This window comes from Balaenoptera musculus, chromosome 12, assembly GCF_009873245.2.
Source record: "Balaenoptera musculus isolate JJ_BM4_2016_0621 chromosome 12, mBalMus1.pri.v3, whole genome shotgun sequence".
Lineage (NCBI taxonomy): Eukaryota > Metazoa > Chordata > Mammalia > Artiodactyla > Balaenopteridae > Balaenoptera > Balaenoptera musculus.
The window spans coordinates 54857102-54880067 of NC_045796.1; the positions used below are offsets into that span (position 1 = coordinate 54857102).

Consider the following 22966-nt stretch of genomic DNA (forward strand, 5'->3'; position numbering starts at 1 on the left):
ACTTCCCCAGCCATGGACGCTTACTTCATCAAGCCAAAACGGACAGTCTCTAGAGAGAGTGTGCTACCAAGACCAAGTCTTTTGTAAAGTAATGTAGTCACAGGAGTGGCTTCTATCACTTGTGCTGTTATTTATTGTTTACAAGCAAGTCACAGGTCCCAAATGTACTCAAGGGGAGGGGATCCCACAAAGGCATGAAACCCAGGAGGCAGTGGGAATCATGAAGCCACCTTACAATCTATCACACAAGCATATCTTTGCTGCTTCTGAGTTTTTAAATTAAAAATAACCATGAATATAATCCTTAAAAACATTATAATGTACAATACTAAATAAGAAGTAAAATCTAAACCCAGAATACATCTGATGTCAAAGCTCATGATCTTCTCACTTCCCCAGCCATATCCAGTTTAAACTGGATTTCCAACATCTCTGAGTCAATCCCTAGAATGAAGAGTAAGAGCAAAAGCCTGGAAGACAAGCGGTTTCTAGCCGCGTACGCGCTGCAGGAATATGGTTAATTTTTGGCCCTCAGTCCCAGTAACAATTAAAGGAGGTTAATTTTACCATTTATATTGCTTTAACTGTTATTCTGGGGACGAAAAGAGACACTGATTACTCAGTAAATATTTTGGTCCTGGAATCACTGTCACCAACACAGTTATATAACACGAGTGAGGGTGCTGAGAGGGGAGGAGATGGTAACCCTCGAGTAAGTTGTATTTCACTGTTCCCTCACCAACGACCATAGGGTTTGACCACCAAAACCAAAGGAAACTTCACTAACTTCATAGGAGGAAAATATGCATTTGATTTTTGCCTTAAGTTGTATGCACTGGCTTATTACTGATTTCAACTTTTTTATCATCTGTATTTAATTTTTTTTCCTTCTATGATTGTCCACGCTCTTTATACATTTGCTTTATTGAGACGTTCACTGATTTGAATCAAGATATTAAACGTTCTCTGTCCTATACACCCAAATATTCCCATCCCCTCTCAGGTCATTTACCTCTTTTTGTTTACAGTGCGGGGCGGTGGGGTTGGGTGTGAGGTAGCGAGAGGGCAGACGTACAGTTGCTTTCCATCCCAGGAGTCAACCCCATGGCTCACTGCCGAGGATAACAGCGAATAATACAAGGTTCGTTTTATAACTGTGATTGGTGTTCACTTTGGGAAACCCATCTTCGCAAACTTTGGTCCGCCGCGATCGCTGAGTTGATCAGCAGTCCGGCGACTCCCAGGAGGCTGGGGCTGCCCGGGCCCCGCGCGCCCGCGGCCGCCGCCGCCGCCACCCCCGCCGCCCCCGGGGCGCGCGCCCGTGCCCGGCCCCCGCCTGCACCGCCGCGCCGCTCCGGAGCCGGGCTGCGGTCACCGAGCGCCCGGGTGCGGATGCGGGCGCCGGCCCGGGGTTGGCCAGGAGCACGCGAGCCGGGCGCCGGGGGCTTCGCGCCGGCTGCCAGGGCCCGGCGCGCTCGGCTGGGAAAGTTCTCCGGGCGCGAGGCCGGAGCTCAGCGCGGGGCCGGGGAAGGCCAGGTAAGGAGGGAACCGGGGCGCCTCGGTCGCCCCTCTCCCGCCGCCGTCCGCACCCTCACACCTCGCGACTCTGGGGCCGCTCGCCGGGCGAGGCCTCTGTGCTGGCCCCGCCCCCGGGTGGGGGCCGCTCGCCGCAGACCCCCGGCAGCGCCCGTGCTTTGCCGCCGGTGCTCCTGCGCGCGCCGCACCGCCGCCCGGTTCCCGCCCCGCTCGAGCCAGCGGCGAGCCCCGGGTCCGCACGGCGCAGCTGGAGCTTGGCGGGTGTGGGGGGGTCGCTGCTGCGGGTCGGCGCGCGGGCCCTGGGCGCTCGGGTCGTCCGCGCATAGAGGCGAATCTTCCTCCCACCTCTGCTGTTGGTCCCACTCTTGCCCCGGGCACCTTGGAGTCCCCCCAAAAGGCCAGATTTTCGAGGGAGAAAAGCTGCTTCTGGGGGCCCTGATATCTTTAGGTTGGCCTTGGGGAAGTCGGGCAGCGGCGGGAAGTTTCCTTCTGCAAAGGGTCTGACTAGGGGCAGAGTTTCACGCTGAGTTGGGGACCGAGAAAGCGACCTCATCCAAGGTCACGCTGACCTGTTTACTCTATTTGGGGAATGCCCCTGAAAAAAAAGGGAAGGAAGGAAAGAAAAAGACGTTTGAAAACCACTAAACTACCTCCTCACCAAGGTCGGTTACAGAGGTATGATACATTTTGAGGGTCTGTATTTTAAGAAAAGATTAAAGGCACAGAATCAAATACAGTAGTAGGACTATGGCCAAAAAAAAAAAAAAAATTGTTTTAGTCAGGAGATATTTTGCAAAAAGTGAAAACGTTCTATATGTAAATGAATGGAAAAGTAGAATTAGAAACCCACTTTTCTACATAACCTAATTTGATTTTCTAAACTTCTAGAATGTGACAGCCTTCCTTCCTGACTTTTTACTCCAACTTTTGTGGTTAGGTATTTTCAATTTGCAAGCTTGCACATTGCAATTGAGTTTTATGGCAGCCTTAAAAAAATTATTGCTCTCTGTTCATACTAAAGTTTGGTGGCTATTTTCTTTTCTGTTATTTTTAATACCAAGGACTGTTGCATGAACATGTCCCTGGTGTGACAGTACAGGAACTTGGCATTGTTCTTTGTGGCAAGAGAAAACCAAACAAGAACTACCTGAAACAAAATATAAACAAAACAAAAATTGGATCTCCTTCCACATTTGCAAAATGAAGAGGTCTGGTTGATCCCAGATGATCTTTAAGGCTCTTTCCTTCTCTGGGAGACTGGGTTTGTCTTTTGAAGAGTTTGGGATACAAATATTAAGTGAAATCTAGAGTAAGATGTTATCTGTCCTAAAATTTTATACGTATAAACTGGGAGACATTTGATAGTTGAGTTTCTTTAATCTCATCAGTCTCTCAAAATAGCTGAATCATTGTGCATCCTGGGTTTCTAAATGGTTAGAAACATTTAATAACATTCTATGTTATTAAATAAAAATATGTTATGGGAAGCCCAAATCCCATGCTTCTTATCACAAGACTGACTAATAGGGTTGACACACTGGAGCATTCACGTCTGCTTATTTTGAAACAGTCCCCGGGAAAGATCAAGAATGGTTATGAAGCACTTGCTGTAGTACGTGAGCATAACAACACACAGTGACATGACAGGCAAGAAGTTTTGGAACAGCTTTGGAAAATATCCACGATAGATTTGCAAGCCTGCAAATTGCAATTGAAATCGTTTTTTGTAATTACGGGTGTTGGTCAGCTGGGATTATGAGCTATAGAGAATAAGAATTTACAAGAGTATATTGAATCATTAATGAGATTTTTTTTTAAAGGAAAGGGGAAAATATTTCTCTTTTATCTAAGTAGTTAGATGAAAATGTCAAAGTGAAATTTACAACCGGTTATTTTATAAATTAAATAAATAACCAAAAGTTGCTGACTTAAAGTTCCTGTAACAATGCTGGATCCTCCTCCAGCCCAGAGAATTCAGGGATCAATTCATACAGACCCAAAGTGAGATCTTCTCATTTTGTGCTTTTCAGCAGAATAACCTCTAGTGACTGTCACACACACACTCTGAAATTGGCGGAGGAGGAGGGATTTATGGTCTAGAAAATGGTCTATAGCAGCTGAGCCTATAGAAGAACTTTCATCTCTCTGAGCCTCATTTTCCATTCTGAACAATGCTGATAATACTATTTGGGTTGCAGAGTTGTTGTGACTCCTAAGTGGGTCAGCATAGGCAAGACCCAGTGTCTGGCACATAATAAGAGCACAGCTCATCTTAGTTCTCCCTGTCTTCCTTAGTAGGTGTTTGTTTATTGACTGAATAAACTGTAGGTTGAACAGTAGGTCACAATTTTTTGCTTTTGATTTCAGAAACTCCATGTGGCAAAATCTTGATAATAGTTGAATATTGGTAATGGGTATATAGGGATTTATTATATATTATTTTCTCTGTTTTGGAATATGTTTAAAATTATTCATCAGAACAAAAATTTAAGAGTGAATCTGAAAAAAAACCCACCTTATAAGATATATTTCTAATCTAGCATTTCATTTTTAATTGGAATTTTTAAAATTATTCTATATGGACAGGAAAGAAAAATACAATTATATAGAGTGAATGGATGGGTGGGGAATGATATTGGAGAGCAATCCGTGGTGATCTTCAATTTTTTGTGAAAATATTTTTTATTTTAAAAGGATCCAAAAATACCACAATGTTGATACTTGTTAATTCTGGTTGTTGGATTCATGGATTTTTATTCTCTGAAATTTTTGTATTTAAAAATTCTCAAATTAATATAAAACCACCTTTTGGTTTTGTAAGATTATTATAAAGGAAGCAGGGACTTCTCTGGTGGTGCAGTGGTTAAGAATCCACCTGCCAGTGCAGGGGACATGGGTTCAATCCCTGGTCCAGGACGATCCCACATGCTGTGGAGCAACTAAGCCCATGCGCCACAACTACTGAGCCCACGCGCTACAACTACTGAAGCCCCGTGCCCTAGAGCCTGCACTCCACAACTACTGAAGCCTACGCACTCTAGGGACCACGTGCCGCAACTACTGAAGCCCACACACCTAGAGCCCGTGCTCCGCAACGAGAAAAGCCACCGCAATGAGAAGCCCGTGCACCGCAAGGAAGAGTAGGCCCTGCTGCTCGCCACAACTAGAGAAAGCCCTCACGCAGCAATGAAGACCCAACGCAGCCAAAAAAATAAATAAATAAAAAATAAAGTAAGCAAACAATACAGATATGTGCAAAGAAAAAAGTAGTGTCCCACCATACAGGAATAACCACCCTTAAGATTAAGTGAAGATCATTCCATATGTCTTTCTTTGCATTTATACAACTAGAAGGATACAGACACATCACTGTGTAATGTGGTACTCCAATGACACATATAATGTTTGGGGGTTTATTTGTCTGTTTGCTTTTGGTCTTTGATGGAAGTTCTAAAAAACAAGTTTCTTTGCATTTTGATTTTTCAAGACTTTAGACTATCTTTTAAAATGTAGCATTTATTTTAAAATTCAATATGCAACAACTGACTTTAAATGAGTTTTAAGTAGCTTAAGTTTTTTGCATATAAGATGTATTTTTAGATTATTTTATATCTCATAATTTGAAGCTGGGTTTTAATTATGTCAACATTTGAATTTCACTAAAATGCAAGCCCCATGAGGGCAGGGATTTATTGAATTACTGCATATGTTAATTAGTAATGTTTTCCTGGCCATTTGAAAGTTGATGATGCAGTCAATTATGCTATAATGCTTGTTTTGAAAACCAGCGTCATTCCAATGCAACTGAAATATTAGGGAACAATTTGAGCATAACACGAATTTTGCACTTGCTTATATATGATTTACTCAGCCAGAAACACCAGGTGAACACAGTAAACTGCAACCAGCTAACTGAGCCCTGTAGGAATACACAAAATGCAAACACACAGAGACCTCAAACGTCTACCAGCTACCTTGGTTCACCATGTGGTATCCTGCAAGATTGTGTTTTGCTATTCTTTTGCACTTAGGAATTTTTCTACATAAAAACACACTCATTGAACATCCCAAGAATGTTTAAGCATCTTGATTCAAAAAAGGCAAATAGTGCATGCAAAAGGAAAGCTTCAATATTGAAGAGAAGCTTGAGATAATCAAATATTTTGAAAGAATCAAGAGAATATGTAGTATTTCCTGAGTAGCAGGAATAAGGGAATAATCCACATTGCAGATCATGACAGGAAATGCACAAAAAAGAAACATCTATGGCTGGAATAAGCTCAAGTACTACAAAGTCAATAACAACGAGGCTGAAAGAAATCAAAGAAATGGAAAGATTGTTGAGCATGTGGATGGAGGACCAGTGAACAATCTTTCTCACACAGAGAAAGCTCCTGTCTATATATGAACACTTGAAATGGTCATTCCCTGCAGAAGTGCTCCTGTTAGCACCAGTAGTGGCTGGTTTGGTGGTTTCAAACATTGCTGACCCTGGTGTGTAATCCACCTGCTCATTAAGCCGGAAAAAATGACAGAGGAAAGATTATAGCCAATTAGCTAGCACACATGAACTTATTAGGTGTGTTTGCCAGGAAGGAAAATGAGAACCTAAAGTAAATAAACATAGAAAAAGTGAGTTCATTTGCTGCATATAGAACACTTGGAGGAGAGGTAAGTGAAGGTGTCTACCTTGGATTCATATCAAGAAAAGACTGTTTAATGCATCCATGATTCCAGCTTCTCTTGCATCTTTCATCAGGAATCGTAGGTGAACTTACTGCTTGACGTGATAGCAGGTGATCAAAAGTGAATGGCTTTCTGCTTGTGCCTTTAACCATTTCCAGGACATGCAGAAGTCAGAAGAACTTGAAGCAGAGTATGGGGGTTGTTCGTTTAAAGCAATCAAATGATGAGCTTGAGAAGGAGAGGTTTACTGCTGTGTCTTCAAATTAAGAATTATAGGGACTGCGTGATTCAACATAGGACTCAACCTATCCTTCTGTTGCTCCAAAAATTGTAATTTCCTTTTTTTCTCTTTTTTTGGCTGCGTTGGGTCTTCATTGCTGTACGAGGGCTTTCTCTAGTTGTGGCTCACAGGCTCTAGAGCGCAGGCTCAGTAGTTGTGGTGCATGGGCTTAGTTGCTCTGCGGCATGTGGGATCTCCCCAGACCAGGGATTGAACCCGTGTCCCCTGCATTGGCAGGTGGATTCTTAACCACTGCTGCACCAGGGAAGTCCCTGTAATTTCTTTTTTTTCCTTCCACTTTTATTGAGATATAATTGACATACAGCACTGTATAATTTTAAGATGTGCAGCATAACGATCTGACTTACATACGTCATGAAATGATTACCACAATAAGTTTAGTGAATATCCATCACCTCGTATGGATACAAAATTAAAGAAATAGGAAAAATATTTTTTCCTTGTGATGAGACCACTTAGGATTTGCTCTCTGAGCAACTTTCATGTATAACATAAAGCAGTGTTAACTATATTTATCATGTTGTACATGACATCCTTAGTACTTATTTATAACTGGGAGTTTGTACCTTTTGACCACCTTCATCCAGTTCCCCCTGCCCCCAACTCCCGCCTCTGGTAACCACAAATCTGATCTCTTTTTCTATGAGTCTGTTTATTTTTGAAGTATAATTGACCTACCACCCTATGTTAGTTCCTGGTGCACAACATAGTGAGTTGATATTTCTATACATTTCAGAATGATCACTATGTAAGTCTGGTTACCATCTGTCACCATACAAAGATATTACATAATTATCCACTATATTCCCCAGACTACATTTCATACCCGTGACTCATTTATTTTGTAACTGGAAGTTTGTACCTCTCAACCTCCCTCACCTATTTCTCTCATCCTCCCACCTGAAAATTTGTAATTTCTTAAGAAGACATTTAAATTCATTGACTCTAGGACTGAAGGGAGAAAACAAGAATGTTGTTGATTTGTTCCAGTTATTCCAAATATTTAGATTCAAACTATATGTGAAGCAGTATGTCATGGTGGTTAAGAGAGCAGAGCCTTGGCATCTGCCTGCCTGGGAGTGAATCTGGGCTCTGTCATTAGTGTATCCTTAAGCAACGTATATTTCAGTTTTCTCATCTGTAAAATGGGGACAATAAAACTACCTACTTCAAAAAGTTGTGAGGATTAAATGACATAATATTTTAAGGCTCTTAGAAACATGCCTGGCATATAGTAAGTGAATGTTCAGTAAATGTTAGGTGCTGGTAGTAATAGTGCTGGTAGTAGTACTAATAGTAGTATATGAGGATTAAGAAGATGGCAATTATATATTGCATTAATTTCCCATTGCTCAACTCATCTAAAATTTGGTGAAGTCACAATTAGAAGAATTACAGAGCTATTTGTTTTGAGTTCCTATGGGCTGTTTATTTAGTATTAATCTCTGGATGTGTCTGAAACGTCAAGTATCTGCCATATAAGTGTGGCTCAATTTTACAAAGAATTGACCCAGCTGAAAGTCAACCAAGGAAACATGGTATTCCAGGAATTTTGGAGATTGGTATATGAATGACATCACTATCTAGAAGTTGCCCATGTGTCCAAATGCTTAACAGTGTTGGGGCCACCTGACTCCATGAAAGGAAAACCTATAAAGTGATGCTGGGAACCACAGTGAATTTAAATGTAATTCCCAGAGCCACTTATCCTGTCTTGTTTTCCAGATATGACTGAAGACCTGTTATCACCTGATTTTCCTAATTTAAATCTAGCAAGGATTGAGTGTCTTCTGCTCCATAGACCTATATTCCAAGTCCGTCATAGAATGTAGATTATTAGATTAATGAAAAGCCTCATGTATAGTTAGTATTGGTGTATACTGTGTGTGTATTCACTTTCTATTGCTTTGTAACAAATTACCACAAACTTAGTGGCTTAAAACAACATAAATTTATTATCTCACAGTTTTTGTGAGTCAGAAGTCCAGGCACAGCTAAACTGGATCCTCAGCTCAGGGCCTCACACGCTTGCAATCCAGGTGTCAGCCACACTGCACCCCTCATTTGGAGTCCAGGGTCCTCTTCCAAGCTTTTTAGGGTGCTGGCAGAATTCAGCTCCTTGTGGTTGTAGGACTGAGGTCCCCATTATCCTGGTATCTGTTGGTTGGGTACTTCTTTCAGCTCACAGATACTGCCTGCAGTTCCTTGCCTTGTGGCCCCCATAGGCATGTCATAGCATGATGTCTGCTTTTTTCTAGGCCAGTAAGAATATGTTTGTCTAATTTCCAATCCCTCTCAAGTCCTACAGTGGAGTCTTATATAACTTAACATAATCGCAGCGGTGACTACTCCAGCACCATTGGCCATATAATGTTAACTAATCAAGGGAGCATCTGTCCCATGCCATTCACAGGTTCTGCCCAGACTCATGAGAAGGGGATTATAGGGTGTGCACACAAGCAGGGCAGGAATCTTAGAATTCTCCCTACCACCGTATGTGATAAAGTGAGAAAGCAAACATGGCTGAAGATAATCAAATGTGACTTTAGCTGAGACAAGAGAATCAGAGAAGCCCTTCATAGCCTGTGGGCATGGTATGAAAAGTCAAAGGCATACTCCAGCCTAGAAGCCTAGTGGTACATGAAGAGACTTAGGCATTATGTGCAAACAAAGACTGGTGTGGACCTTCTGGAATCCAGAAGGCCACAGTCCAATCTCCAGCATAAAATTTATAAGATTGTCTGTCTGAGATTTTCAGTGTACACCATGAGGTATCATCAGAAGATGAAATGAGAAAACAAGACCATGTAATATAATTGCTTAGAAAAGTGGAATTCTCCTAAGGAAAAAGGAAAAAGTAGTGCCTTCCTTGGTAGGATAAAGAGGCCAAGAGCTGTAGGGGGGTTGGCCATCTTTTTAGGCAGAAACCAGATGGTGACACATCTATGCCTTGGATAACATCTGACTGTAGCATATGAATATTGTAGCCAATATCATTTACATTTATATCAACTCTCTGCTCTTAATCTTAGATAATTCTTCCATATTTATACATTTATATGCTATACATATGCACTGTTTGCACAGCATCATGTCAAGTCTTTTCAGTTCCTCTCTCTTATTGCTTGAGAGGCTCTAGACCAGCACTGTCCAAGAGAAATATAACGCAAGCCACATACATAATTTAAAATTTTCTAGTAGCAACATTAAAAAACAAGAAGAAATGGGTGAAATTAGCTTTAATAACATGTTTTATTTAACCCAGTATTTCCAAAACATTATCATTTCAACATGTAACCAATATAAAAATTATTCATGACTTATTCCTTATCTTTGTACTAAGTCTTCGCAATCCGTTGTGCACAGCACATCTTACTTCAGACCAGCCATATTTCAGAGTCTCAACAGCCACATGTGGCTCATGGCTCCTGCAATAGCCAGCACACCCCTAGAATTCTAAGGCCTCTGATCATGGGCATTTAATTTCAACTCTCATTTCTCTTTGTACTCACTTTCTAGATAATCTTGCCAGCTCCAGTCCTTATTCAGGATTGTCCTGTGTTATTACAAGACAACTGTTACATACCCCTCCATCCTGCCCCTTATCTTCTGTTGTGAACTCTGTTGCTAGACCAAGTGGATCAGGTTAAACATGACTCAAACTGAGTCCCCCTTTCCTCTGATTTCTTTCCAAGCTTCGGGAAAGAAAGGGATGAAAGGAAGATGAAAGCATCTTCATCCCTTTTCTGTTCCTCTATCTCACTAGAGACACATCTTCCTTTCATTTCTTCCTCATGGTCTAATATATGCTTTCCTTTCTTTTTAGTCCAACACCTAAGCCGTTGATTCAGGTATTGATCATATCTCACTTGGACTTCCTGGCTTATTAACCTGTTTGTTCCAAAACTGTATTCTACACACTGCTTTTCTACCTGAGCACTGTTATCATTGTTTTATATATATATACACATACATACATATACATACATATAGATACATATATAATGACCAATTAATAAAGCCAATATTTAAAAAATGCACACACTATCTACATTCATTTCTTTAAAAAATACTTAAATATATACCCCAACTGAGAGAATAAGCAAATTATGACGCTTTAAAAAGGAAAATATATATAATGGGCAATATAATATATAGTGGAAGCCATGTAGACCGATAATAAAGGCCATAAAAACTCAGAACCTAGAAGGTGCACTTCAGCCACCATGTTAAGGAAAGGCTGCTGCAGAATATCCACAAACCTTGAGCCCCCCTTGGAGATGAGTGGTGGGGAAGAAAAATGCCTCCTGACCTGAGCAAAGCATGGAAATGAAGACACACAGGAGAAAATGTGCCTTTCCAGCCCTTTAAAAATAAGCATTAGGGCTTCCCTGGTGGCTCAGTGGTTAAGAAACTGCCTGCTAATGCAGGGGACACGGGTTCAAGCCCTGGTCTGGGAAGATCCCACATGCCGCGGAGCAACTAAGCTCGTGTGCCACGACTACTGAGCCTGTGCTCTAGAGCCCGTGCTCCGCAACAAAAGAAGCCACTGCAATGAGAAGCCCGCGCACCGCAACAGAGAGTGGCCCTCGCTCACTGCAACTAGAGAAAGCCTGTGCACAGCAACAAAGACCCAACGCAGCCATAAATAAAATAAATAATATAAATTTTTAAAAAATGATAATAAGGATTAAAATCCAGACCCTTTACTCTACAGAATGTTCTGTTGTCTCTCAACCCTAGCCCCCTAAAAGTTTGTAACCCTGGTTGCATAACAAAATGACTGGGAAATTTGTGAAAAAATGCCGGTGCCTGGGCCCTACCACAGTCCTTAAGTAATTAAACAATCTCTAGAGTTGGGCCCCAGTCATAAACCTGGTGTTAAGATCTGCAGTCATAATTCAGTTCTGCCCCTCAGCTCTACATTTTGACCTATGCTAGGAATAATGTTCTATTTCATATCATGGAGAGTTGTGTTATTTTAGAGCTAAAAGGAACCACACATTATTTGTCCAACTCTTTCATTTTATCAGTGAGGAAACAGGTCTGGGAAGCTTAAAATCACACGCTGTTTAGGGGCACAGCTAAGACTAGGACCCTTCTCTTAAGTAGTAATGCCAACTGGACAGACTAGATAGCAGAATGGCGCACTGACACCAGCACTGCAGCCGTGGACAGACAACTAGGGATCAGGGAACATTACATGGAGTAACCAGCATGGGAGGACAGCCAGTGGTCAGCCAGGAATGGACACAGCTGAGGCTCTGCAAGCAAGGATAATTCAGAGATCCTTCAGGAACAAGATAAAATAATGGCTCTCAAACTTTAGTGTGCATAAGAATCAGCTGGGAGCCTATCAGAAATGCATCTGTCTGGGTCCCTTCCTGGCTCAGTAGTTCTGGGGTGGGGCCAGGGAAGGAGCATTTTAACAAGCCACCCAGGTGATTCTTTTTTTTTTTAAGATTGTAAAGTTTTTTATTTTTATTTTATTTTTTTAACGTTTTTATTGGAGTATAATTGCTTTACAACGTTGTGTTAGTTTCTGCTGTATAACAAAGTGAATCAGCTATATGTATACATATATCCCCATATCCCCTCCCTCTTGCGTCTCCCTCCCACCCTCCCTATCCCACCCCTCTAGGTGGTCACAAAGCACCGAGCTGATCTCCCTGTGCTATGCAGCTGCTTCCCACCAGCTATCTATTTTACGTTTGGTAGTGTATATATGTCCATGCCACTCTCTCACTTCGTCCCAGCTTACCCTTCCCCCTCCCCATATCCTCAAGTCCATTCTCTAGTCAGTCTGCGTCTTTATTCCCGTCTTGCCCCTAGGTTCTTCATGACCATTTTTTTTTTTTTTTAGATTCCATATATATGTGTTAGCATACGGTATTTGTTTTTCTCTTTCTGACTTACTTCACTCTGTATGACAGACTCTAGGTCCATCCACCTCACTACAAATAACTCAGTTTAGTTTCTTTTTATGGCTGAGTAATATTCCATTGTATATATGTGCCACATCTTCTTTATCCATTCATCTGTCGATGGACACTTAGGTTGCTTCCATGTCCTGGCTATTGTAAATAGAGCTGCAATGAACATTGTGGTACAGGACTCTTTTTGAATTATGGTTTTCTCAGGGTATATGCCCAGTAGTGGGATTGCTGGGTCGTATGGTAGTTCTATTTTTAGTTTTTTAAGGAACCTCCATACTGTTCTCCATAGTGGCTGTATCAATTTACATTCCCACCAACAGTGTATGAGAGTTCCCTTTTCTCCACACCCTCTCCAGCATTTATTGTTTGTAGATTTTTTGATGATGGCCATTCTGACCGGTGTGAGATGATACCTCACATTGTAGTTTTGATTTGCATTTCTCTAATGATTAATGATGTTGAGCATTCTTTCATGTGTTTGTTGGCAATCTGTATATCTTCTTTGGAGAAATGTCTATTTAGGTCTTCTGCCCATTTTTGAATTGGGTTGTTTGTTTTTTTAATATTGAGCTGCATGAGCTGCTTGTAAATTTTGGAGATTAATCCTTTGTCAGTTGCTTCATTTGCAAATATTTTCCCCCATTCTGAGGGTTGTCTTCTTGTCTTGTTTATGGTTTCCTTTGCTGTGCAAAAGCTTTTAAGTTTCATTAGGTCCCATTTATTTATTTTTGTTTGTATTTCCATTCCTCTAGGAGGTGGGTCAAAAAGGATCTTGCTGTGATGTATGTCATAGAGTGTTCTGCCTATGTTTTCCTCTAAGAGTTTGATAGTGTCTGGCCTTACATTTAGGTCTCTAATCCATTTTGAGTTTATTTTTGTGTAGGGTGTTAGGGAGTGTTCTAATTTCATTCTCTTACATATAGCTGTCCAGTTTTCCCAGCACCACTCATTGAAGAGGCTGTCTTTTCTCCATTGTAAATTCTTGCCTCCTTTATCAAAGATAAGGTGACCATATGTGTGTGGGTTTATCTCTGGGCTTTCTATCCTGTTCCATTGATCTATATTTCTGTTTTTGTGCCAGTACCATACTGCCTTGATTACTGTAGCTTTGTAGTATAGTCTGAAGTCTGGGAGCCTGATTCCTCCAGCTCCGTTTTTCTTTCTCAAGATTGCTTTGGCTATTCAGGTCTTTTGTGTTTCCATACAAATTGTGCAATTTTTTGTTCTAGTTCTGTTAAAAATGCCAGTGGTAGTTTGATAGGGATTGCATTGAATCTGTAGATTGCTTTGGGTAGTAGAGTCATTTTCACAATGTTGATTCTTCCAATCCAAGAACATGGTATATCTCTCCATCTATTTGTATCATCTTTGATTTCTTTCATCAGTGTCTTATAGTTTTCTGCATACAGGTCTTTTGTCTCCTTAGGTAGGTTTATTCCTAGGTATTTTATTCTTTTTGTTGCAGTGGTAAATGGGAGTGTTTTTTTAATTTCACTTTCAGATTTTTCATCATTAGTGTATAGGAATGCAAGAGATTTCTGTGCATTAATTTTGTATCCTGCTACTTTACCAAATTCATTGATTAGCTCTAGTAGTTTTCTGGTAGCATCTTTAGGATTCTCTATGTATAGTATCATGTCACCTGCAAACAGTGACAGCTTTACTTCTTCTTTTCCAATTTGGATTCCTTTTATTTCTTTTTCTTCTCTGATTGCTGTGGCTAAAACTTCCAAAACTATGTTGACTAATAGTGGTGAGAGTGGGCAACCTTGTCTTGTTCCTGATCTTAGCGGAAATGGTTTCAGCTTTACACCATTGAGGATGATGTTGGCTGTGGCCAGGTGATTCTTATGGAGGTGATCTGAGCACACCTGCTGGGAAGCACTAAACACTAATCTAAGGAACAAGATTGTTGTTGGCTTCCAGAGACTGGCTTCTTGGCCACTGGAAAGTGAAGACTTAAGGATGGGTTGGTTCTGGGTCTATACCTGCCAGCAGTAGGTGGTCAGGACACAAGATAGGGACGAATGATAGAGATCACTCCTGCAGAAATGAGTAAATTTAGAATTTACAGTATAAGGATGGCTCGTCTTCATTTGTAATCCTCTGAGGGAAAGAAAACTTTTTTTTTTAAATTTATTTATTTATATATATTTTTTATTTTTGGCTGTGTTGGGTCTTCGTTTCTGTGCGAGGGCTTTCTCCAGTTGCGGTGAGCGGGGGCCAGTCTTCATCGCGGTGCGCGGGCCTCTCACGGTCGCGGCCTCTCCCGTTGCGGAGCACAGGCTCCAGACGCGCAGGCTCAGTATTTGTGGCTCACGGGCTTAGTCGCTCCGCGGCATGTGGGATCTTCGCAGACCAGGGCTCGAACCCGTGTCCCCTGCATTGGCAGGCAGATTCCCAAACACTGCGCCACCAGGGAAGCCCGGAAAGAAAACTTTTGAAAACTGTATTCTCCAAATGGCTCAGCTCTGTAACATACAAGCAACAAATACAGCAATGGCATTTCTATGTTATTTAAAAATTTGCTAAGAATTTTTAATAAAGATTTTCTCATCTGAATCTTCCAGCACCCTTTAAAGTGGACAGAATAGGTGATATCACCTCTGCTTTACTGATGAATAAATATGCCTGAGTTCATCTAAGTAGCAGGGAGGAAACTAAAGCCTACATTTTCTAAATGCTGGTACTGTGAAAGCAGAATGATGCAGTTTAAACTGTGAGTTTCACAGTCAGGCAGACCTGGATGGAATCTTAGTTCCAATATGAGCAGTGTGGTAACCTTGAACAGTTTACTTGCCTTCTCTGAGTTTTCTCATCTGTGAGATGGAGATAATAGTACTTTCCTCATGGGGTTGTTGTGCAGATTAAATGAGATAATTTTTCAAATATGTCTGGCACATAGTTGCTGAATAAGTGCAGCTCCTTAAAGATAAGCAGAGAAAACTAGCTTTTTTTTTTTTCCCAAAACAACATAAATTTATTCTCTCATAGTTCTGAAGGCCAGAAGTCTGAAGTCATGGTGTTGGGAGGTGTACTCCTTCCAGAAGCTCTAAGGGAGATTCTGTCCCTTGCCTCTTCCAGTCTCTGGTGGCTGTCGGCATTCCTTGACTTATGGCTGTATCACTCCAGTCTCTGCCTCTGTGGTCACATTGCTTCCTCCTCTTCTATCCTCCTCTTCTATCTGCATCCTCTGTGTGTCTCTTATAAGAACAATTGCCATTGGATTTGGCCCATCCAAGTAATCTAGGATGGTCTTCTCATCTGGAGATCCTTAACTTAGTTATATCTACAAAGACCTTTTTTCCAAATAAGATTACATTCACAGCTTCCAGGGATTAGGGTATGGTCATATATATTGGGGGGCAAAAACTAGCTTGAAGTTCATGATTATTTCCCATATGGAACACACACCAAAGTTGGGATATGATTCCAATTAATAAGTAGAATATTGATGGAATTTTGATCTTCTTCGTTGCCTAGCAACTCAAACTAACACAATACCACATGCTACCAGAGTTGTTTTAATCAGATCAGGAATTCAACTGCTCTTAAGGAACTGAACGTTCTAAGAAGACAGAAGGATTCTCCTATGAATTTGGAGTTGTGCCAGACATCTTAAATAAGTGATGTCCCAACCCCTCAGTCAAGGTCTCCTCCACTTCTGTTCCCTTAGGTGACAGAATATGTTAGAACATCTGTTGAATTGGATAGAGAGTGGGGATGGAAAAGGCAGAGTGGGCTTGTACCTCTATACCAGTGTATTCAATCCACATTCACTGAGTGCCAAGGGTCAGAAGTACAAAAACATTTGTCTTTGCCCCTGAAGAATTTTGGAATCTAGAAGAGGAAGTGAGTCAATGTTGAATAATAATACAGCAGATTACTTCATGAGTGCCTTTCTATGTCTGTGTCCCTGGCAGTATTCTAAGCATTATGGATTGAGCAGTACAAGCAGATATAGGAGGTCTCAAATATCCACTGTTAGGATTATTATTTTACTGGCAAGCTGTCCTGGCGGAATATCCCACTGGTCTCCCAACACATTAAATCAGATTCACAACCTTGAAAGACACATTGCCTGCTGGGGAGGGCATGAAGCTGAGTGGAGGGGGACTTGAACTTCCAGCCTGTGACTTACTGCCTCCTTTCCCTGAAGCAAGTTACTTAACCTGTCCGGTGCCCCACCTTGCTCATCTGTAGGCTAAGCATGATGCCTTAGATACTGCCTCCCCCACAGCAGTAAGTGTGATGCAGCGAGGTAATAAATGTCCACGTTGTGAACCGATAATTGCCATTTCTGAGCTGATCTTCATCAGTTTGCCACCCAGTTTAGATCACATTTCACTGAGCATCTTTGTGCCTGCCTTTACATTTCCTTATTCCCTAGAACTCAGGGTCTTACAATTTAAAGAGCAAACTTGGAAACATTTTGTTTATTTGCCCTTTATTTTGTCTCCGTCATTTGTATCCCCATGTGTTAACTTCTTGTGCAGGGAAGACCCACTTTATTGCTTAAGAAATCCATTGCGCTCCTTTGGCATTTCAGCATTTATTTACCCAAAAACATGACTTAAGGCCTACAGGCCTTTAAGGCAGGCAGCTGGTTGATGAATCATGTGCAGCATTCATAATCGTGCTGCTGGCACATGTCAGAGGAACACTCAGGCTCATCACCTGCCCCTGTCAGTTCTTCCTCTTCTAATAAAGTACATCTGTTTTGGTGACTGAATAAAAACACACCAAGCAGAGAAAGGCTGGGTGTGGAGTAATTTAATCAGGGCAAGTCAGCACTCCCTGTTGAGTGAGACAGTGTCAAGGATAGGAAGATGGCTTGGTAGCAGCTTATTGAAACAGAAGCCGACTGGGAAGGGCCGGAAACACAGTTCCTCATATAATCATAATGGGTCACACTCCAGGAATGTAGGTGGCCCAGTATATCCCCCAAGTCAAGAGTTTAAGGGGACAAGATTCCCATAAGCCCCCTTCTGAATTGCCACAAACATTTTACATGGCCTCTCCCTATTAGCATCATTTTAACAATTTGTTGAGGATTATAAATTTTTCAGGCAGTTCAAACCCAAGTTCAGAGCTCTACTGGTGGTGCTTTTTAATATTGGCTTCATGGCTGTGCTTGGCATCCTAAGGAATTGATTAATTTAAAATACCCAAGTTTTAAAAGTAAAACAGCAAGGGGACTGACATTTGCAGTCTGCATTTCACAGTTGTCACTACTCATTGTGTTTTTTAAAAACGTTTCTTTGTTTTGAATGTGCAGTAATATATAATTTTGTGTTTTGTTTAAAGAGGAGAAATGAAACATATTCAGGATGCCAGTCTGCCTTGAATCTCATCTCTCACAGAGAGATGGGTGGAGTGATAATTAGAGGGATGCAGACTGTGTAAAATGTATTTGAAAGCAGCATAAGTAGAAACAACAATATGGTTGTAAGTTATAGGTCTGTGTTGTTGTTTCTTTTTTTCATGATTCACCTGGTGATGTTCTTAATGTCATTACTTGCTGAGAAGAGAATCACTGTCCAAGATGAAAAACCAGGAACTTCAGCGGCAGCAGCTTCTTTATTTTCATTTCTAGTTCTGTTAGTAGTAACACTATTCCTTTTTTCACTTCAGCTAAGTCATTTTCACCTCTGTTTGTGTACTTTTTTTCTATGAGACAAGGTCTATGATATCTGATATTTTATTAACAGGTGTTCTGGAAAAATCCATCTCAAGATAAAAACACTAAATATAGCACACAAGTTCAAGGTTCTTGAATGTTATTTTGGTTTCAAAAAAGTCAATCTAATGAATGCTTCACATTGAAAGCATTTATTGTTAAGAAACCTGGTGATAAATGATACATATCCTATAGCTCTGTCATCATGGTTAAATCTCTCCTGAGTCAGATCACATATTAGCATTTTTACCATATGGCTGAAAGGGTAGAGAATATATGTGCAGAGGAACAAGTCGCTAACATTTTTGACCATCTGGTAAATAAATGTGTAAGTAGCAGGAATTTTAATATTATTTATTTAGTTATATGGATGCAACCTTTAACCTGAAATAGCCTCTAATACAGTGAAGGAGAACTGAATTTTTATTTCTCAAATAATTTAGATCTAATTAATTAAACATTTTCACAGTCTACTATGTGCTCTTAAAATCTGACTCCTAATTGTGTGTTTCTTATGTTTATTGATTTATTAGGGCTTCTTACAGTGCCTAATTTAAAATCTCTCTCATGGGAGATCACATGATTGGATCTGGCATGCAGGCTCAAGTCCTGAAGTTCTGCTCTGCCACCAACCACTGTGTGGCCTTGGATAAATTACTTGGCCTCTCTGAGCTTCGAATTCTTCATCTATAAAGAGTGAATTAAAAAAAAAAAAAAAAGAGTGAATAACATACTGTCAAACTATCTCTAAAAGGGTGGGCCATGGAAGGCCATGGATTGATGCATCAAAATCATGTGGGGAGCTTGTTCAAAATACCAACACTTGGGCTCCACCCTCAGAGATTCGGACTCAGTATATCCAGAAACAGTCTGTGAATCTGCATATTTAGTCACTGTCCCAAGAGATTCTGAGGTATACTGAATTACTCTTATAGGGACCGGCTGATTATAGCACTTAGCTTTCTTGAAAAATATGTAGTTAGTTAATTGTAACAAATACTAAAATTTCTGTAAATAATTTATTATTATTAACAAGCCTAACTCTAAAATATGCAATTTTATATCCTAGAGATTTAACACTTTCAGTATTTGTGCTGAAAACGTTTTAACTTCATAGAATATAGGATGTCAACTTGAATAAGTAAGTAATGCTGATAATTCATTAAATATACTTCTCAATTCTCCTTGTTTAATTAGAATCCTTTCTGGCTTTTTCTTACACAGGAAACCACAAAATATTTGTGGGCTAGATCTAAATCAGGAGCCCAGATGAACTTAAGGATGCTAGCATGGGATTCTTAGTTTTTCAAGATCCATACACACCAAACCCTTAATCACCCCAACTCCAGTGTCCGGGCTTTCTCTGGTTTTGTGAAGACTGAGCAAAACTCTGATGATGGAAAAGCAAAGGACTTAATTACTTGCTTCGTTATCATTTAACATCAACTGAGAAGTGATCCAGACGGTAGTACAGCCATGGAAAGAAATTCAAGTTTATGGAAGAACCTAATAGATGAGCACCCAGTCTGCACCATCTGGAAGCAAGAGGCCGAAGGAGCCATCTATCATCTTGCCAGTATTTTATTTGTAGTAGGTTTCATGGGTGGCAGTGGATTCTTCGGGCTCCTTTACGTCTTCAGTTTGCTGGGGTTGGGTTTTCTCTGTTCTGCTATCTGGGCTTGGGTAGATGTCTGTGCAGCTGACATATTTTCCTGGAATTTTATATTGTTTGTCATCTGCTTCATGCGGTTTGTTCATATCGCCTATCAAGTTCGCAGCATAACCTTTGCGCGAGAATTTCAGCTGCTGTACAGCTCCCTCTTCCAGCCTCTGGGGACCTCTTTGCCTGACTTCAGAACTATTGCTATGAGCTCAGAAGTGGTTACTTTGGAAAAGGAGCACTGTTATGCCATGCAGGGGAAAACCTCCATTGACAAACTCTCCCTGCTTGTTTCAGGAAGGTTTGTACTCTTGACACTTGCATGTCTTTCCTCTTTATTAGTTACTAGCTTCTGTTTCTTTCTGCTGCATTTTCCATCTCAACACAGCATAGTCCTGGGCAGCATTTAGCACGCTGAGGCATGAGAAAGCCCTTGACACATGAGTCATGGATACAGGCATTTAGAGTACAGGGTATTATTTACTTGAAGCAGGTTATAATTTAGAGTCTTAATATTTCTTCATAGAAATCAAACGTACGAATTGGTTTGTCTGGATATGCTACTTGTTTCCAAGCTAATCATGAGAGTCAAGAGGATGATGCCAGCTTAAATTAATAGAATACTTATGTTAGCATGCAAAGTATTTTGAACAGGTTCTGATAGGGCATTCTTTTAAATAATAAAGAACACTTAAATCTTATAATGATCATTTTTTTCAGTAAATTCTACCAATTGCCCACTTGCTAGAAGGGGACGTGCACTATATATAAAATTTGAAAACAGAAGGTTTGGAGGAAGAAATACTAATGTGATTATTCATGTTTTTTAAAAGGTTAAATATTTAGTTTACAGAGGTGTTTCCAGTGGTACTTCTTTATGTTCTTCAGTGTTCTCCTACTTAATTTAAAATCTGACTGAGTGCATTGAAACTTTTAATTGAAATATATTATATACACATAAATGGGCACATATCATCAATGTACAGTTTGATGAATTTTCTGATGAATCTTACCCACTGTTCCAGAATCCTAACCATGGGAGGAACAGCAGTACATAAATCTTACAGGGGATTTTTGTCATTTACTGTAATGTATGAATTCAATATTTTGCCCTTAAAGATTTTAAAAGCCAAAAAAAAATCAGAGATCGGAAATACTGTTCCCTATCCTCGTCCCCAACTTAGTGCTCTCTTTCTCCTTCCCTCATAACTGATGTCCTTTGTGTTTGGGTAGGATCAGAGTGACAGTTGATGGCGAATTTCTGCATTACATTTTCCCCTTCCAGTTCCTGGATTCTCCTGAATGGGACTCACTGAAACCCACAGAGGAAGGCATTTTTCAGGTAAGGAATAACTAGGCCACACTGTGAACACTGCCTCTTCCAAACAGATAAACACTGTTCATTTAAAAACAGGCAAACAAGCAAACAGAGCAGCAGATGACATAGGAATAATTTATATTTAACTTTGGAATGTACTTAGTATCATGCATGTCTTCCCAGTTCCGCTTGAGTCTTGCTGATTAATGTCACTTTATAGGTCCGGCAACAAGGAGAAGATTGGGTATTACATATGACGGAAAGGAGTTTGTGATAAATATTCTTAAATTTTTCTTTGCTTAACTGAGTATATGGGAATTAAAATATAATTAATTGATATTTGACTCTAAACACTGCCACCTGTCACAGTTTAGAAAAACACCAAGAACAAAAAATCTGCCCTTATTAAAAAATAAGTGACTTTTAAAATTCAAAATACTGATGAATTTCAGTTGTTTTCTAGCAACAAAATGCTAAACTTACTGTCACTAGTCTGCTGCCATATCTGGTAGTTTTGAAAGATAATCCTTTCAGTAGGTTCTGTCTATTATGGTATACTGTCTTCCTCTGGTTAATCCATGTAACATACATGTGTGTATATATGTGTGTGTGTCTTTGTAATACAAACTCATATACATATGCACAATAGGTTAATTCTATTCGGTACTGCAGAAACTGCATTAGGGTTAAATGTTTACAGTCTTCAGGATTGACTTGGAAATATTTCTCTAACAAACATTAGCTAACTTTATTATGTTTTAATATCAAGTAGCTGTCACTTCACTGAAATGCAAAATCTAGATACCCAAACTTAGAAAACAGATAAAGTGGAGATGGGCACAACATTGTGATTATTCATGTTATAAATTACATATATAGTAATAAATTTTGTAGTTTCTATTTTTACAATATATTGTGGGTTGGTAGGCTTTTTTAACGTTAAAATCAGCACGAGAAATTCATTTAAAATTTGGAGCCAAAAAAAAACCACATGGCAGAAGGTTTCCTGCTTCCTAATCTCTGATTATGTGTGGTCTTGTGTTTGTTTAGGTAACCCTCACAGCAGAAACTGATTGTCGATATGTGTCCTGGAGGAGAAAGAAATTATACTTGCTCTTGGCTCAGCATCGTTACATCTCCCGCCTGTTTTCAGTTTTAATTGGCAGCGACATTGCAGATAAACTCTATGCCTTGAATGACAGGGTATATATAGGAAAAAGATACCATTACGATATTCGGTTACCCAACTTCTATCAAATGTCAAGTCCTGAAATGTCCAGATCAGCCCTGACAGAACATTTTCAGAATTCCAGGCGACATTGTGATAAATGACACCGAAGCCTGAAGTTTTATAATGATAAAAGACTCTCTTCATCACTCCCCAAATGAAATAGCAAAATACAGAAAATGGAGCTCACTAATATTTTTATAAATCCAACTCAGAGGCGAGATGCCACTGCCAGCTGTTTTATTCATCTCAACGTGTGCATTGTGAATAAATTTTACAAGTTTTTTTCTGTATTTCTCATTGGAATATATGGGGGGGGGCGGTGAGTAACTATGGGCAGTTTGTCCTTTTCTGCATCAGCACTGGGAGAATGAAATTTTGCATTCTCAAATATGTCCTCAGACTTATTCAAATCTGCTGCCTTGCCCTACTGAGTTAGTTAGGGGTTGCTTCTCAAGAAGCAGCCAGTAAGTACTCTGAGCAGGAGAGTGGGTAGCTACTGTCCACATCAGTGTCTCCAGAATTCACTTTTTGCTACAACCTCTGATGAAAGCAACACGTGTTATTGTGGTGGGCAGCAATGATTTATTTTAAATGTGAAGTTATTTAATATGACTAGAA

General features: G+C 40.2%; 1 protein-coding gene across 1 annotated transcript; it reads left to right on the forward strand.

Annotated features, from left to right (window-relative positions):
* The first annotated feature begins 1365 nt into the window (after positions 1-1365).
* POPDC3 (popeye domain containing 3) lies at positions 1366-22635 on the forward strand. The gene is made up of 4 exons (XM_036872041.1): positions 1366-1536; positions 19364-20100; positions 21033-21141; positions 22168-22635. The coding sequence occupies exons 2-4, from the start codon at positions 19616-19618 to the stop codon at positions 22447-22449; spliced, it is 876 nt and encodes a 291-aa protein (XP_036727936.1). The 5' UTR covers positions 1366-1536; positions 19364-19615; the 3' UTR covers positions 22450-22635.
* Positions 22636-22966: the final 331 nt, after the last annotated feature.

Excerpts from the sequence above, each read along its gene's own strand:
- POPDC3 (XM_036872041.1), top strand. The coding sequence starts at position 19,616 with ATGGAAAGAAATTCAAGTTTATGGAAGAACCTAATAGATGAGCACCCA. Across the intron at positions 20,101-21,032 it reads TCCCTGCTTGTTTCAGGAAG|GATCAGAGTGACAGTTGATG; the intron begins GTTTGTACTCTT and ends GTGTTTGGGTAG. Across the intron at positions 21,142-22,167 it reads CAGAGGAAGGCATTTTTCAG|GTAACCCTCACAGCAGAAAC; the intron begins GTAAGGAATAAC and ends GTGTTTGTTTAG.